The 16,454-nt window shown below is 44.8% G+C and overlaps 1 protein-coding gene and 1 long non-coding RNA gene across 2 annotated transcripts in view; both read right to left on the reverse strand.

The window, feature by feature from the left end:
* The window catches only part of LOC139039924 (uncharacterized), a 53,214-nt gene extending 40,788 nt beyond the window's left edge, over window positions 1–12,426 (reverse strand). Inside the window, exon 1 of the long non-coding RNA XR_011493324.1 lies at window positions 5,665–12,426. This is a non-coding gene — a long non-coding RNA (uncharacterized lncRNA). The remainder of the gene's footprint in view (window positions 1–5,664) is intronic.
* SNTB1 (syntrophin beta 1) overlaps window positions 1–13,549 on the reverse strand; it is a 226,486-nt gene extending 212,937 nt beyond the window's left edge. Inside the window, exons 1-2 of the mRNA XM_044743794.2 lie at window positions 13,408–13,549; window positions 12,434–13,234 (exon numbers count right to left, since the gene is read on the reverse strand). Coding sequence (XP_044599729.1) covers window positions 12,434–13,010 — 577 coding nt within the window. The 5' untranslated portion in view covers window positions 13,011–13,234; window positions 13,408–13,549. The remainder of the gene's footprint in view (window positions 1–12,433; window positions 13,235–13,407) is intronic.
* Window positions 13,550–16,454: the final 2,905 nt, after the last annotated feature.

The raw sequence follows: 16,454 nt of genomic DNA on the forward strand, positions 1-16,454 counted from the left end.
TAATGCCCTAGCAGTAGCCTTTAAAGAAAAGATGGATGCAAAGCTGGTGAATAAGGTTCACTTGCTTTCTCACCCCTCAGCTGGGATATGCCGGACTTCAGAGTTGACTGAGTGGCTCATAGTGGGGCCCGTATGGGTTCATTCCCTTCACCACCTCATATTCCCACTCGACTACCAGTGTTTCCTGGGATTCCATCCCCATAACCTTCTTACACTGAGATCCTCCTTTCAGGTTTTGCCTCTGTGGGAACACAAAAATGGAACAAATCTCAAAATATATAAGCTATCAGATATGCATAATATACCGAAAAATGAAGTAGAGAGAAAGGAACTTGGAGACATCAAAGTCAATACTGGTGCAAAAAATATCTTCAAAAAACTATTATTAATAAGTTCGGAGAGATCAGCAAAGACATTGCATCCACAAAACAAGAGGGTGCTATAAAAAAAGGAAGAATGAGAACAAGAAAATGTTCTTGGAACTTAAAGATATGACAGGTGGAATAAAAACAAATACAAGAGTTGAAGAGAAAAATCTAGCAATTCTCTAGGAAAAAGAACAAAACTAAAAAGAGAAGGACAATTGGAGAAAAAACAAGGCAGCCACAAAAATCAGTTTATGAGCATGTCAATAAAGAGACTCCAACATTCAACTAAAAGGATTTCTATACACTGAGAGCAAAGGAAACAGAGGAGAGGAATTGTCAAAGAAATAACACAAGAAAACGTTTCAGAACCGAAGTGTAAGTGTCTTCGACCACAGGTCCCAACCTATTCAGTAAATGGCACCATTAATGTCTCAATTATTTTTTTTACGACACTCTTAGGCCCAAAGAAATACCTATCAATTCAGTTTATTAAGTGAAGTCCAAACAATGTAGCACATCTTTATGTCCCAAAAACTTAGCACCTATTGGGCACCATACAACTTCTCAAACCTTGGAATCATATTGGATATTGCACCTTCATTCCTTGTTCCATGATGCTTTTCATGTGGTGCCTTTTTTTAAATCACAGCCACTGCAGAAAACCCAGCTTTGCAAAGATGTTGACATCACTGAAGGAACATAGCAATCTAATATTGAAACTCAAGTTAATGGTTTCCCTGGTGTCCAACAGATATTGCTACGTTTTCTGAGAAATTTTAAAATATTCCATGGCCCCTTTGTGAGTTCACTGGGGCACTCTAGAGCACCTTGGCACACAGTTTGGGAACTATGCCTTTAGCCTATTAGTGCCCAGCAAGTGCCTAGAAAATTAACTAACAAAAGCCCCACACCAAGGCCAATCACTATATACAACTGAGAATATCTGTGATAAAAAGAAGTTACTAAAAGTTTTCAGAAAGAGGAAACAATCACATAGAAGAGAAAGAGAAGGAGAATGGCATAAGACTTCTCACCAGCACCTCTGAAAACTGCTGAGGGAAAATGACAGCTAACTTAGACTGTCATACTCAAAGTATCAATCCAGTAAGAGAATAGATTAAAGATGTTTTCACACATTTACCTCTCAAATGTTCTTTCTCAGGAAGTTACTGAAGAACGTGCTCCAGCAAAATGAGAGAGTAAACCAAAAGTGAAGGTGACACCAGATCTAGGAAAACAGAAACAGGAGAAAGCCAAGGACAGCCTGAGGAAGATGGCCATGCACCAGGCCAAGACAGAACCAGTCCAGAGTGGCAGGGCTCCAGGAGAAAAATAAACAGAACGGGCAGATTATCTGATACCTATGAGCATTTGAAAAAAAACTATTGCTAGAAATTTGATAAATCTAAAGCTGCATTTGGAAAAAAAATTGAGACAGGTATAAGAAAACTAAGCAAATGAGAAAAAAAAGAGAAGCTGTTAGTAACTGCAAGAAACCTGATCATAGAATATGACTTGGCTGGAAAGCGGAACAACATTGGACTTGGCCATAATTTTATAAACACAGACTGATTGAGTCAATAACGGCTAAAACTGATAGATCAAGAAACAGCAATAAAGGCATATGATTTAGAACATTAGAACATATATATTCTATATACCTATAGAATGTATATCTAAATATATAATAAATAGAAAATATATATCTAAATATATATTACACTTCTATGAGAATTGATATTTTAATATGAATATATTATATTAATATCAATAAATATTAAATATAATAAAATACATATTCTAATATTCTGGGGAACAGGAGAGAAGACATGGGGACAGGTAGGCACAGGAATGCTATAAGCATATATTATTTTGATTTAGACAAATTCTAAGAATGAAGGAGAGAACAGAGGACAATATACGGATATTGCAAACAAAAAAGAAAAATCATTAACCTTGATTTTCATTGCAGATGAAAGGATGCTTCAGATGAAAGTATTTGAAATATGCAGGGCCCCAAATAGTCAAGTAATTACCTATATTTTAAATTTCACTTTGCTTATGTAACCCTACTGTAGAAGTCATCTCGTCTGTGAAACATTCCTTCCCACTTCTGATATCCTTAGTGCCCTCAGCCAGTCCATAAGTTCTGTTACAGCATTTACTCCTTTAAATTTATTATTATTATTATTACAGACTTTGTAATTTCTATAGGTGCAACTGATTACTTATACCTGTATCCCCTCTGGACTGTTCTATTTTATTTATTTATTTATTTTTTAAAGATTTTATTTTTTCCCTTTTTCTCCCCAAAGCCCCCCGGTACATAGTTGTATATTCTTTGTTGTAGGTCCTTCTAGTTGTGGCATGTGGGACGCTGCCTCAGCGTGGTCTGATGAGCAGTGCCATGTCCACACCCAGGATTCGAACCAATGAAACACTGGGCCGCCTGCAGTGGAGTGTGCGAACTTAACCACTCGGCCATGGGGCCAGCCCCTGGACTGTTCTATTTAGAAGAACAGGAATTTCATCTCATTCTTCTATAGCTTTTTGCTTCAATCTACCAAAAAGTTCCCACCTTACAAGCATTAAAGAAAATTATTTTAATATCCAATTGTATAACTATTATACACCATATCTTATCAATTCAAACTGCCCATTTTTTTCATATTGCAGCATCTCTGATTTGGGCTGGAGGCCTGAATGAAAGCTGAGGTCTTGCAGAGAATATTTATAACTGCTTCTGTCATTCATGGGGGCCCTCCCAATCTGAGAACACTTTACATTAAATTATCTGCCTAACTTTTTTTTTAAACTCAGACTGACATTGTAAATTCAGACCTGAATAGTTTTTAGAACCGACTTGCAATTCAAAATTTCAGGGGATGTATCTTTTCTTCCTTCTACCGGTACAAATCTGAGACGTGTGAAGTCCTTTACTGTCCTTTGCTGTGTGATGGGTTTCTCATTTATCCCTGCGTGGAAGGGAGAGCCCTTTGGTGTCCCAACTTGAAGCAGATATCCTATTCGCCTCCCCATCTTAGACATGTTTTTCTCTCTTAAGGTACATAAACAATGACAGATCTTCCACTGGGTGGCCTCTTAGATTCCAGGAAATACAGTACTAAACAATAGAATAAAAAACTAAAGTATAACGTCAGTTTAGTAATAGTTATGTAAATATTTTACATTTTTAATACAAGAAATATTTGGGCTTCTTTTGACTAATAAGATCTCCACATTCCTATAAACACTAGAAAATTTTTGAAAGAATTTTGAATTTTGCTGTGTAGGTTAAATCCTTACTTGCCTGCTTTCCCTTTACAAAACACTTTTCTGTTTGTTCCTGCATAATCAGCATTTTAAAACAGTTCACATTTGCCCACCCAAAACCACAGCAGCCTACACTGTGGTTCGGTTGATGGAAAATATCTGATGCTACTAAAAATCATCAATGAAATACACCCTCGTAGGATCGTAATTCACCCCTACAAGGCAAATGAACTTTCCTAGACCATCGGTTACATTGTTTGGTTCCCTAACATGGCAAATCCCACACTGTCCCTTTGCCCCTAAATGATTTTATATATGACTGAACCTTTCATTTCACATATATGATTGAACCTTCTATCTGAAAATAACGCTTAGCCAAGCTTGAGATATGACATATTATATAGTTAGTAATTATTTAGTGCCTCCTAGGTTCCAGGCCATGAGCTAACCACTTTACATACATAATCACTTTACTCCTCACAATGAACCTACTGATTAAGAAATTGAGGCTTGTACTTAAGTAACTTGCACAAGATCACACAGCTAGAAAGCGGTAGAATAAGAACTTAAGCCCAGAGTAAACCCAAGGCCCACCCTCTAAACTACTGCACTACAGTGCTTTGAGAAAAAAAATTGCCATGGGAAGAAACAATGGGGGTTTTCACAGCAATGCAAATAAATTGGATATGCCAATTGCCACAATACTCAGCAACCAGCCAACTTTTAGATAGAGCTTCCCACATTTATCAACATGCTAAGTATGATGCTTCAAACCACAGGGAGGAGAAGTAGTTTTAAAAAGTACTAACTAAAGTACAGGTCATCAAGTTAATTTCCATTATAATCACCATTAATCATGAACTTTTCCATCTTGTCTAAACCACTTCAGGAGGGGGACTCATTTGCATGTGTCTGTTAGGACATTTGCTTCGTGGTGTGTATTACATATTTTCTCTTAAGTCTCACTCTGCAGGCCAGAGCTGAAGGCAAGGCTTATTATAGATCAAAGCCAGTGAAGTGGGTAATGAGGTTGGGTATATAAAACACTTGGTATAAATGCAGGGGAAATTCTGGCTTTTCTTTAACATTAACTGCTTTGAAATGCATCATCTGAAATAGAATTCTTAGTAGGCCACTAGCTGCCAGAGAATAATTTCCCTTCGCCAAACAGACCACTGGTAGCTTCGGCTAGATGCTTCTCACAAATGTGGAGCCGGGTGCAATGAGTTATTTTTAATATATCCTCCGTGGGGTGACTGCTAAAACGCACCGCTGAACACGAAGAGCATTCCCCACCACAGCAGAAATAAGCAAGTGAAGGACCGGTCTGGTCAGCTTCACTGAAGGAAGTATGGTCCGGATTCTCAGGCTGAAACATAGGCTTAAAAAAGAAACAATTAAAATATCTAAGCAGACAGTTTTCATTTCCTTAGGTAGAAAGCGTTCTTACATATTCAGACTTGTAGGTCCCTGAGTCACGAGGGGGCAAAGGAAAGGTGGTTATAAATATAACATTAAAAGGATAATTACATTTTTCGATAATTTTTAAAATCATGTCTGGCCCCTCTTCGGTTAACTGTCTTTCAAGATGAGTCTATGGTAAGTGCGTGCTTCCGAGATCTATAAAGTCACGTCTTTATTCCTCTTCTCTACTGAGCAAGGCATAATTTTTATTACCAGATGCCAAATGTTTATCATCATAGGGCAACAGCATGAGTGGTGGTGGCGGACGGGAGTCATAAACAAGGAGTCACTAAATTCCCAAATTCTTTCCCTTCCTCCCTCCCTCCTTCCTTCCTTCCTTCCTTCCTTCTTTCCTTCTTTTCCTTCTTCCCTTCCTTTCCCCTTCCCTTCTTCCTTCCTTCCATCTGTCCTTCCATTTTTTCCCGTTTCTAACACATTTTAACAGCCTAACGTGTGCCAGGTACTATGCTACATATGCTGGGGTCAAAATCACACTAATCTCTATTACTCATCTCAAGTACTTCACAATCAGCCTCAAATGCCCCACCTCCTTAATTACCGTAAACTCCCTGAAATCGGAGGCCACGCCTTATTCCTCTCAGACTCTTTGTCCACTGCACGATGTCTGATGTCTCTGATGTCTCGAGTTAGTGTGGTATGCAGCAGGAAGCCCTCAATGGGGTGTTAGATAATCTGAAGTCAGCTCCCTCATTTACAAGGTAACCTCAGACCAGTCACCTCATCTCTGGCACTTCTGCTTCCTCCTGCACAAAAGGGGGATCATTGCACCAGTCCAACCATCCACGGAAGGTTGACCTGGTGACAAAATCACAGTGTGAGTGAAGCCACTTCACAAACCTAAGGCTTGCTCGGGAAGGTGCTCCTAAGTATAATTCAGGGTCAAGCGGCTGAATACCAGCGCTGCCGGGTGGGCACAGGGAGCCGGATCATTTCACTAGAACCTTGCCAACCTCATGATGGGAGCACAGCCCTAGACAGTTATCTTTTTGAAATGTGAAACTGAGCATGACATTTCCCTGCTTCAAACACCTCACCCTCAGAATGAAATTCAACTCTGTAACAAGGTCTACAAGCCTTGGTCCCTGCTCAGTTCTCTGGTCTTTTTTCACTCTCCTCCCTCAGCCAGGTCTGTAGGTCACATTCTGCCCTCTTAGCCACACAAAGCCACAACTGATGCCCAAGCTCTTTTTTGGGCTGCCTTGAGGCACTTGCCTTCCATAGCCCTGTCCAAGAATGGACCAGAAGTCCTTCCCATGGGCTACCCCCAACATGACAAATTGCCCTTGAGGTAGCACTTTTTACTCTGTCCTGTATTTGCTGCACAGTGCTTATCTGTGTCTGTCACTAGAATGTTCCTTCCTGAGGGCAATGCCCTCGTGGTGTGTGGCACACGTAAGATACCAAATAAATAATTTATTAGATAGGTAAATGAATGAATGAGGAACTCCTTTGCAATGAGACAGGAAGTGATTATTTACTGAGGTTCAGTGTATCCTTGAAGTGCTACCTGGGAACTCTGTACCATTACAACTTCAGCAAACCAGATGTGCTAGGCAGAATAATGGGCCCCCAAAGATTCCCACATCCTAGTCTCCAGATCCTGTGATTAGGTTACCTGACACGGCAAAGAGGGACTGTGGTTGCAAAGTGAATTAAGGTTGCTAATCAGTTTAAAATAGGGAGATTATTCGGGATTATCTGGGTGCGACCAATGTAATCCCAAGGGTCCTTAAAAATGCAAGAGGGAGGCAGAATAGAGGTTGAGTGATTCAAAGTGAAAATGATTCAAGCTACCATCGCAGGCTGAAAAATCGAAAGGAGCCATGAGGAAAGGCATACGAGCAGTCTCTAGAAGCTTCTGGAAAAGGCTCTCTTACAGCCTCCAGAAAGGAAAGCAGCTCTGCAGACACTTTAATTTTATCTCAGTGATATCTGCATTAGACTTCTGAATTTAAAAAACTATAAGATAGTAAATGTGTGTTCCAATTTACTAAGGTTTCTGGTAATCTGTTACAGTAGCAGTAGAAACTAATATACTAGACAAGAAAGCAGAAGACCTAACTAGGAGAAATCATTCCACCTTTGGAGCCTCACTTGCCTAATCAACAAACTGAGGCTAAGCATCCCTACCCTGCTTATCTCATGAGGCTGTTTATGAGGATCAAAAGCCATAAGGCCTGTGCTTGAATGTCAGCCTCAGCATTTATTCACTGTGTTTCTCTGGCAACCAACTTAAATGCTCTGTGTCTCAGTTTTCTCATTGGTAAAACAGACGTACTAATAGCATGGGGTTATCAAGAAAAATCCAATGATGTAGTCTATGTAAAGTGCTTAGAACAGCATCGGGCACAATTTAGGTACCACGTAAGTATTAGCTATTATTACATATGTAAAATGAGTTTGCAAAACGTTAGGCATGGTAGGGTAGTAAGTAGAATCAGCATTCTTATAGAACACTGGTTCTTGAAAAGGTGGACGGTCAATACGCCCCTCTCCAATAGCAGTTCATAAATTTATGGAGGCATTTTAGAGGTCAAGGGGGGGTCATGGAAGCATACTACCAGCATTTAGTGATAGGAGCCAGGGATCTGAGACATCTTGCAAGATTTGAGGGAGTCCTTCACCGTGCAAGACTTTTCTAGATCCCAAATGACATGGCACCCCCCTACCCATCTTTATCTGTAGCTATGCATTGATGTTAAGTTTACATACAGATACTAGCATCTACCTCCTTCATTATGACCTCTGGTGTAGCTATACCAGGCATTTATCTATTGAACATTTTTTCTAATTTACATCATGTCTCCATTTTATTAATGTTAATAATATAATAATAATAGGGCATTATATTGATTTTTAAGTTTAAATTACAGTTAGGTTATATTATCTATGAAATTCATTTCATAAAAACAAAAGGAGTGTCAGGAAAATTTGCTATTCAAAATATTCCGGGTCTGAATTTATAGGATTTAAGGTGAAATAAGGTTTAGAGATGGCTTAATCCAGCTCCCTAGCTTTCCAATGAAGAAAACCAAGGCCAAAAGAAATAAAGTATCTTGTAAAAAGTGTAACTATTAGTTAAATGGTAAGAACTCAAGTTTTAAGACCCTCATTCCAGGGTTCTTGGGTATTCTTTAAGAATCTGTACAGCCTAAACAAAGTAAGATTCCTTAAAGTTCAAATTCTCCTCCAATCCTGAGATTTTACGCCAGCAAAATCACTGCCCCTCCCTGGCATCCCATCGCCCTGCCCCCCATCTCCACTGCCACCACTGGAGAAATTGATTGTGAAAGTGACATTTTTGATGATCTCAACAGCCGTGCATTTCCGGGAGCAGTACTGGGGGGAAAGCTTTGATAGACAAGGCTATTTCAACAACAGTCTCTGATTTTCTCCTTCAAGTTTCCACTTTTCCTGGTCTAGTTCTATAGAAGACCTTTTGGATTCAAAGATGATTCTGTCCACACCCCACCTCCCTGCCCCAGTGTGAGTCTTCCAGAACATTCTGCACTCCTTGATCTCGACGAAGTCATGGAGAAACTAATTTTATTGTAGTTTGAGTCACAAAAAGGTTGATATATTTCAAATTACTATTTTACTATTAATAGGAGAGCAAAAATCTCATCCCTGCCCCCACCCCGAGCTGCCAGGGATGTCTATGTAGGTGTGTCCTGCCCAAATCCAGAGGGCGCCCTTCACATTGTAGTCTGTGTGAATGGTGCCTCCTGGAGTTACGGGTTCAATATCTGCATGGCTGAATGCAGGGTCCCTACTCCCACTTGCTGTAATGGGAAATGGGTTCATAGTGTGAAGATCTCTGATCTTAACCTTGAAGTATATTTGGTTAAACACTGACTTAACTGGCATAGTTTATACACATTTATTTTAGGTTTGAATTGCAATTTAGGTTCCTTGCTGGCCATGTGTTCAACCATGGAGGCCCTGTTACATTGCAAACTTGGGCCATATCGCAGCAGCCCCCTCGTGATAGCCAGACCCTGGGTGCGTTAAGGTTTTAAGCCTCTGTCCTCTTTCCTGGACCTCCTTTTGAGTAGCCCACACAATTGCTGTTTCCTGCTCAGGTGAGGAGTGGGGAAGAACATCTTGAGTCCAGTAACTGATGAATTATTCTCAGAGTGCTCTTCCAGACAGCAGCCCTGTGAGCAAGTATGTCCAGCCAGTTTCTTTCTTTTTGTTTTTACTTTTTTTTTTCCTGAGGAAGATGAGCCCTGAGCTAACTGCTGCCAATCCTCCTCTTTTGGCTGAGGAAGACTGGCCCTGAGCTAACATCCGTGCCCATCTTCCTCTACTTTTATATGTGGGACGCCTACCACAGCATGGCTTTGCCAAGCGGTGCCATGGCCGCACCCGGGATCCGAACCGCTGAACCCCGGGCTGCCAAAGCGGAAGGTGCGCACTTAACCGCTGCGCCAACGGGCCAGCCCCAAGCCAGTTTCTTTATTCGCAATTTTCAGAAGAAGACATTGAGGCTGGGAGGTTAAGATCGTTCTGTGACAGAATCTATGGCAGAATCCATCCCTAGAATGCAGGCAGAAACTTGCTCCTCAAGGTTTCATTTCACAGGACGTTCCACCAGGAGAGGTGGTGACTCTCCACTAGGGGGCGCTTGTCACGTAACTGGGTGCGTATTGGCCGCGGTTGAGGACTAAACTAACCACCATTTGGCTCCCTCAAAAGACAAACCAACCAAAAAAAAGCAATCTAAGTAAGAAACAGTGCATTTTCCGCATAAATTTATTTTTAAAATATCTCCCTTTGGGGCCGGCCACGTGGCCGAGTGGGCAAGTTCGCGCGCTCCGCTGCAGCGGCCCAGGGTTCAGGTCCTGGGCGTGGACAGGGCACTGCTAGTCAGGTCACGTTGAGGCAGCGTCCCACATGCCACAACTAGAAGGACCCACAACTAAGATATACAACTATGGGGGGGGGGAGTTTGGGGACACAAAGCAGAAAACAAATAAAAGATTGGCAACAGTTGTTAGCTCAGGTGCCAATCTTTAAAAAAAAAATCTCCCTGAGCCCTCTGGTCCAGCTAAATTACGTCTGCAAAGCCTGTCCTATGTAGAAATTCTGGAATCAAGACTGCATTTCAGAATATGGGCAAGTGGGTATGTGATTTTAAAAAGCCCTTTGGGTGGTTCTGACAAGTCCTTTCAGCTGGGAATCCATGCACTAGGCCAAGCTACAAAAGAGACAATGTGTGATATTTGACTGGATGGTATACGATTACTCCCGCCACGTTTAGGACCAACACTTCGCCTCAGAATATGAGACACTGCTGGGTGCTTCCGGTACTTGCTTCTCGTAGTAGCAGCGGATTTCTGACAACTCAGGTTGGGGATAAGATAAGGCCCGATGGTTCATATCCAGGAGGCCCACAGGTCTTTCCCAGATGTCCTACCTGCAGCACATGACAACGTGTTGTAAGACTGTCCTATGAGAGGTTTTTACAAAACTCGCTTTTCAGTTGCGGCGTCAATAAAGCCACATAACTGCTTGATTTTTTTTTCTTTGTTTAAGTTTCTTTTCAACTGCAGAGAGTCATCTTTTCTTCCTCTTTTTTGGGTGAGAGATATTTTTTACCTCTTTGCTAAGTCATTATTCATTAAATTGAAACCAAGGGGAAGAACAGGAAAAAAAGAGCATAATGCAGGGCAGTGCCTGAAATAAAAATGACCTGCCTTTTGTCCCCCCGATATTTTACAGTAAATGTTGAAACTGAGCAGCTGCCCAGCAGTTTATAGTCCAAACTCCACTTGCCACAGATCCCACCTGCCCCTTGTCACACAATCCAACACACACTCGAATCAAGAAAACTTTTTTCTGTTTACTTATGTTAATCATAAGCCAAAGCAAACAACTTTCCACTTTCTGGATCCAGGATAGCAATTAAATATGAAGACATCACAAATCCTCTAGACAAATAAGGGGGGGGGAAATTCTCTGTATTCTAGGCCAGGAGGTGGGCCATCACGTACCAGAGAGTTGCATCAGCTGTCACCCACAACAAAGTTGGTTTCCCAACTTTGAATTTTCTCAGTTTCACAGGCCAGCACCACAACTGGTGAGCAGGAAATGGACTTGAGCCCTTAATTTAGGATTTAAACCATCCACCAGTTTACAAGGTCTCAGTTGAAACATTCTGTTTCAATGGCTATGGGGTCATTTACTCACTCAGCATGCTTGTCACTGAGCATCTAAGCTCAAGGGAGACGACCCATAACTAAATAAAAGACCCGGGACGACTCAGTCTACAGTTGAGGGGAAGTTGAGTAGATAGACGAAATAATTACACAATATCAGTGCTGACAGAGATATGTACAAAGCCAGCTAAGGGGCAGGGAGGCAGATATCAAGTGAGAAATACAGCTGTGGTGGAAAGGAGAACGCATTATCCCCAACTTCCCTACTCTCTTTCTCCCTCATGTAACACCAAAGAACCACAAAAACGTACAAAATGATGCTACCTATGCTATTCACATTCAATAATTAGGGGATTGTGGACATCAGATCCCAAGAGAGAAGTCTTTAAGATGCCGCACACGCAAGGGAAATTGTTTATAAATGCCAAGTTGTTTCCACACCACTCCAGAAAAACTCCCAGAAATGGAGACAGAAAAACCACTTCACCAACCCTCCACCCAGAGCAACCTGGAATCCAGACCGACCGGCCAAACCCCTGGCAGCACAACTGAACTTCTGCATCAACTTCCCAGCCCGTGGCACAGCTCCCCAGTCATCACCCCAGTTTCCTGTCGGCAAGGAGGGAAGTCTAGAAGAGTGGTCGGAGTTTCAGCATTCAAACATTGTCACCCCTCTCTGGTCCCTTTAGGATTCAACCCTTTTAGCTGAGTTGCCCAGGCTTCAGAGGAGAAAATGGTGCCAAAGCAGAAAACCATCAGAGTTGCGATTACTCAGTGAGCTCACTTGGTAACGTGGACATCTACCTTAATTTCCAGTTCCACTTCCCAGCCCCTACACTGCACTTGGATTATCCGCAGATCAAAATGAGGGAACGTGCACTTAGCAAGAGACCGGCGCTTGGCACAGAGGAGTTCGAGACACCCTGCTCGCCTAGCCTTTTCATACACCCCGCTGGATCAAAGCCTGTAACGACTGTAGGTGGGGTCAAGTTGCCCCCAGGTGGGTAAAAGTTGTCAAAACTCCATGCCACCTCCCACCCCCAGCCCCCTGGGGTGTGAGGACACTTGGGTGAGGGTGAGGGTGCGGCGGGAGGGCGAGTGGGTGTGTGCGCGCCCAGCACAGCCCGCGCGGCGTTAACCCCTTACCTTCCAGCAGCACTTCCTTGCCCGCGCGCTTTAACGCCTGCACCGCCTCGTCGTGGGTGGCGTCCCGCAGGTCGGCCCCGTTCACCGACAGGATGGCGTCCCCCACGTACAGGGCTTGGGTCTGATCCGCCGCCAGCCCCTTGAAGATCTTGCTGATGAGGATGGGCATCTTGTTCTCCTTGCCCCCCTTGATGCTGATGCCCAGCCCGCCCAGCTCCTGCTTCAGCACCTTCACGCCACGCTTCTGGTTCGAGATGGCCTCGGGCACCTGCTCGGGCAGGTCGGTAAAGGCGGTGCGGACCCCAGCGGGCGAGTCCGGGGGCTGCGCGCCGCCCGCGCCCGGGTGCCCGCTGCCGGCGCCCCTGCAGAACGAGCCATTGGTGGCGGTCCCGATGCCGTTGTACGCCGCAGCGCCCTCCTCGCAGCTCAGAACCAGGGCGTCCTCGCTCAAGTTCACCAGAACTTTGTGCCAGCGATCCCGCACCAAAACTTCCAGCAGCCCGCTCCGCTGCGCTCGGCCGCCTCCCGCGCCGGCCGGCCCCGCCGCCGCCGCCGCCGCCGCCGCCGCTACCGCCATCTTTCCGGCATTCTTAAAATGCCATGTGATTGCAAAAGCGGGGAAAAGTGGGGAAGGGTTGCGGGGGGAGGACGCGGGGCCTGGGGGAGCGAGGAGCGCGCGCCCCGCGGGGACGAGGCAGGACGCGAGACTCCACTCCGGGAGTTGCAGACGCACTCGGCGCGAGTTGGCAGCCGCAGCCAAGCTGGTTCCCCCTCGCCTGATCCTGGGCGGGGTGGAGCAACCTAAAAGAAGAAGGAGAGACAGAAACAGGGGAGGGAAGAAAAAAAAAGCCAGCTGCCCGTTGCAAAACCCCAAACCAAGGGGAGCCGCGGAACAGCTAACCGCCGGAGAGAGTCGGTAGGAGGAGGCACGCTCGCGGGGAAGGGCGGGGACCCACCACCCGGCGGCCGCTCACCTGTTCCAGCCGCCGCAGCCTCGGCGGTCACACGCTCACGCCGCCTTCCTCCTCGGAGCGCGCGGCGCCTTAGGGACAGCTTCCCAGAGCCTTCGCGCCACTCCGCCCCAGCCTTCTCTTCTCGACTCTCCCTTTTCCGCGGACGCTCACACCGCACCTTTGCCCGGTCTATGTGTGCTGCCTTGGTCCCCTCGCTGGATGCTCCTAAGCCCCCATCCCTTTCATACCATCCACTGAATTGTCCCTCAGTCTTAACCCCCCGTTGTATCTGGATCCAGATCTCCTCACTCTGGCTTCCTCACCAAGGCTTGGCTTCTCCTGCTGAGTTCTTACTTGTCTCTCCTTTCCGCAAGGACTCAGGTAAACTCAAACGGAGGCTCCGGGTTCTCTGAGAGTCAAGAGGCAAGGCTGTCCCAAGAACCCGAAATGAAAAGTCAGCCTAACCCCAGCGCCCGAAACTTCCTTTCTTTAAATGCAGGACATCTTTCTGCGGGGTCTCTGGAGAGGTGTCTCTGCCAGCTGGGCTTTTCAGCAGGTCTCTGCCTGCCCCAGAGCCCAGGGGCAAATGTGCTTCCGGCTCTAACACTTTGTATGCTCCTTGTGCCGCCCCAAATGCTTCTTGGGACTTTCTCTTTCTTCCCAAGATCCAGTGTAGGAAGTCCACCATTTAAGAGCTCACTTGCAATGCATTGTACCTCCGAAGTCCCTTTACAGGTTACTTATTGGGAGCTCAAGCTGCATTTTTCCAGAGGAAAGATATCATAATTATTGGTTACCTTCCCAGGCCAATCTGGAAATGCCCACATAACCCATGTCATAGCTGAACCTCCCAGGGTCCTCCTGGTCCTTGAACCTCTCAAGTTCTCTTCCAGCGCTGAGCAGGTCTCATGGATCTCTTGAAGTGTTTCGCCCTTCTCCTTCACCTCCCGTTTCCAGCTCTCTCTCAGCTGTCTCCAACGACGAAACAAAACGAAACTCACAACTCTCGCAACTGCTAAAGGCAAACTCAGTCCAGCAAGGTGTCAGGAGGAAAGAAATCTCCTTGAACATATTCCCACTGATGTGTATCTTCACTGAAGTTTCTCTAACCCTTCCAGAATGACTCACACTTTTAATTGAGAATGTTTAAAACTCAGACAAATCCCTAAAGGGTGGCTGCTGTTCCCAGGAGGTCACAGAATAAAATGAAAACACTTGGACATTTTTTTTTGAGGAGGGGAAGTCAATGCAGCCAGGCCAGTGGGAACCCTTGGATTAAAGCTTGGAGTGCCTCCTTTCCTATATTTTTAGACCACCAGTCTTACAAAAGCTCTTTATTCTTTCATGTAAAGCTGGCACCCGTGGCAGGGACAGCAGCCACTGTGGGCAAGATCAGACCGGGAGCTGATACACTGTTGGGTGGGTAAACCCTCTGCCCTCTGCTTTAGAGACTGAGGACTCAGGCGCGTTGCTCTACAGGAGAATCAGAGCCTACGTGTCTGCATTCTAACCCAAGGACAGTAAGGCGGAGATAGGCACCAGAATGCCAGTGAGATGATTTGAAAATCAAAACAGTTCTGCCCCTGGACCGAAATCCTCCATTTGCATTATGCCTGTATCTTGCTTCTGTGGTCCAGCAAAGTGGGAGGCCCAGGCATAACTAGAAGTAGTTTATCGATTTGCCATAAAACATTGCAGGCTCTGGGATGGGAATTTCTCAGAATCTCTGTGATAAGCACATTTTTTCTGTGTAAGCAAACCCACATAAGAAGGAGTAGGTTGCTTGTTGAAAATGACATTGGAAGGAGGGGAGACAAATATTTAAGATCATTAGGCCTCAGGCATGCACACTGGCCAGAGATGGCTTTGCCAATGGAATTATAGTAAAGCCCCTATTCCAAGTGTTTTATATATATTGACTTAATTCTTCCAGCAATTCTTGGGGATACTTACTTTTATCATCAGTCCCATTTCACAGGTGAAATAATAGAGATACAGGTTTAATAACTTGCACAGGTCATGTAGCTAGTAAATGGCAGAGTCAGGATTTGAAGCCAGTTTTGATGAGTCTGGACTCTTAACGATTGTCCTGCACTCTCCTGAGAATGCTCGGAGCCTGTAAGCTATCATGTTCATCTTGCACTGAGGCCAGTTTTTGCATTGGGAGGGAAGCTCTGGCGGTGAAGACCCTTCCTCCAGGCTGCATATGGAAAAGCAGAGCCAGCCCTGGTCTCTGGCCTCTCCTTTCCAAGGTTAGAGAACTCCCCCTCCCCTAATGGACATTTTTTTTCTTTAGACACGTTAAGATGTTAAAACTGCTGACTGTGCGGTCTTGCTGGCCTGGAAGTCCTACCTTATCCCTCTGACAGCTCTGCATATCTGGCCTCCGATGAGTAATACTGACTCTCAAAGGTAAACCTTACCTACCTCATTTCTTAGTTCTTAGTGGGACTGAGAGTACTGCAGTGGAGCCGCAGAACCCTTACAATTAGGACAGATCATAGGCTCCTAGGTCTCCCCTTTTAAAGAATGTCACTGGAAAGGACCAAAGAGACTTCCAGCTTCCTCATTTTATTAGTGTGGCACCTAAAGCTCAGCATAGAGCAGTGATGGACTCAATCCCACACAGTGAGTTTGGGACAAAGCCTCAACTGGGTCATCATGACTACCAGTCCAATTTCAGTATTCTAACCACTGCACTCGAAGGTCCCGTCTTTTTTTAATTTTTATTTTTTAAGCAGATTTCTTTTGCTTAGCTGTGTCTCCTGTTGTGCTTCCTCTTTCTGTCCTAAACTTTTGACTTCCGTTTCCTATCCAGCCAAAGCTGGGATCCTCCGTGTGTTCCCCTTTCCTGTGGGAGGTGCATTTCCTACAGAGGTTTGGGTGGACTTAGAATTGCAAGAGCTGATCATACAATTCTCCGCTCCACAGAGCCGAGCATACATGAGTGAGCAGCAGCCTGTGGCAGAAGGGGCAGTGTCCATCCATTCATTCCGCAGTTTTGTTGTGCCCCTACCATGTCCCAGGGCACTGTTCTAGGTGCTAGGATACGGGAGCAGACAGACTGG

Source organism: Equus asinus, chromosome 12 (genome assembly GCF_041296235.1).
Source record: "Equus asinus isolate D_3611 breed Donkey chromosome 12, EquAss-T2T_v2, whole genome shotgun sequence".
Lineage (NCBI taxonomy): Eukaryota > Metazoa > Chordata > Mammalia > Perissodactyla > Equidae > Equus > Equus asinus.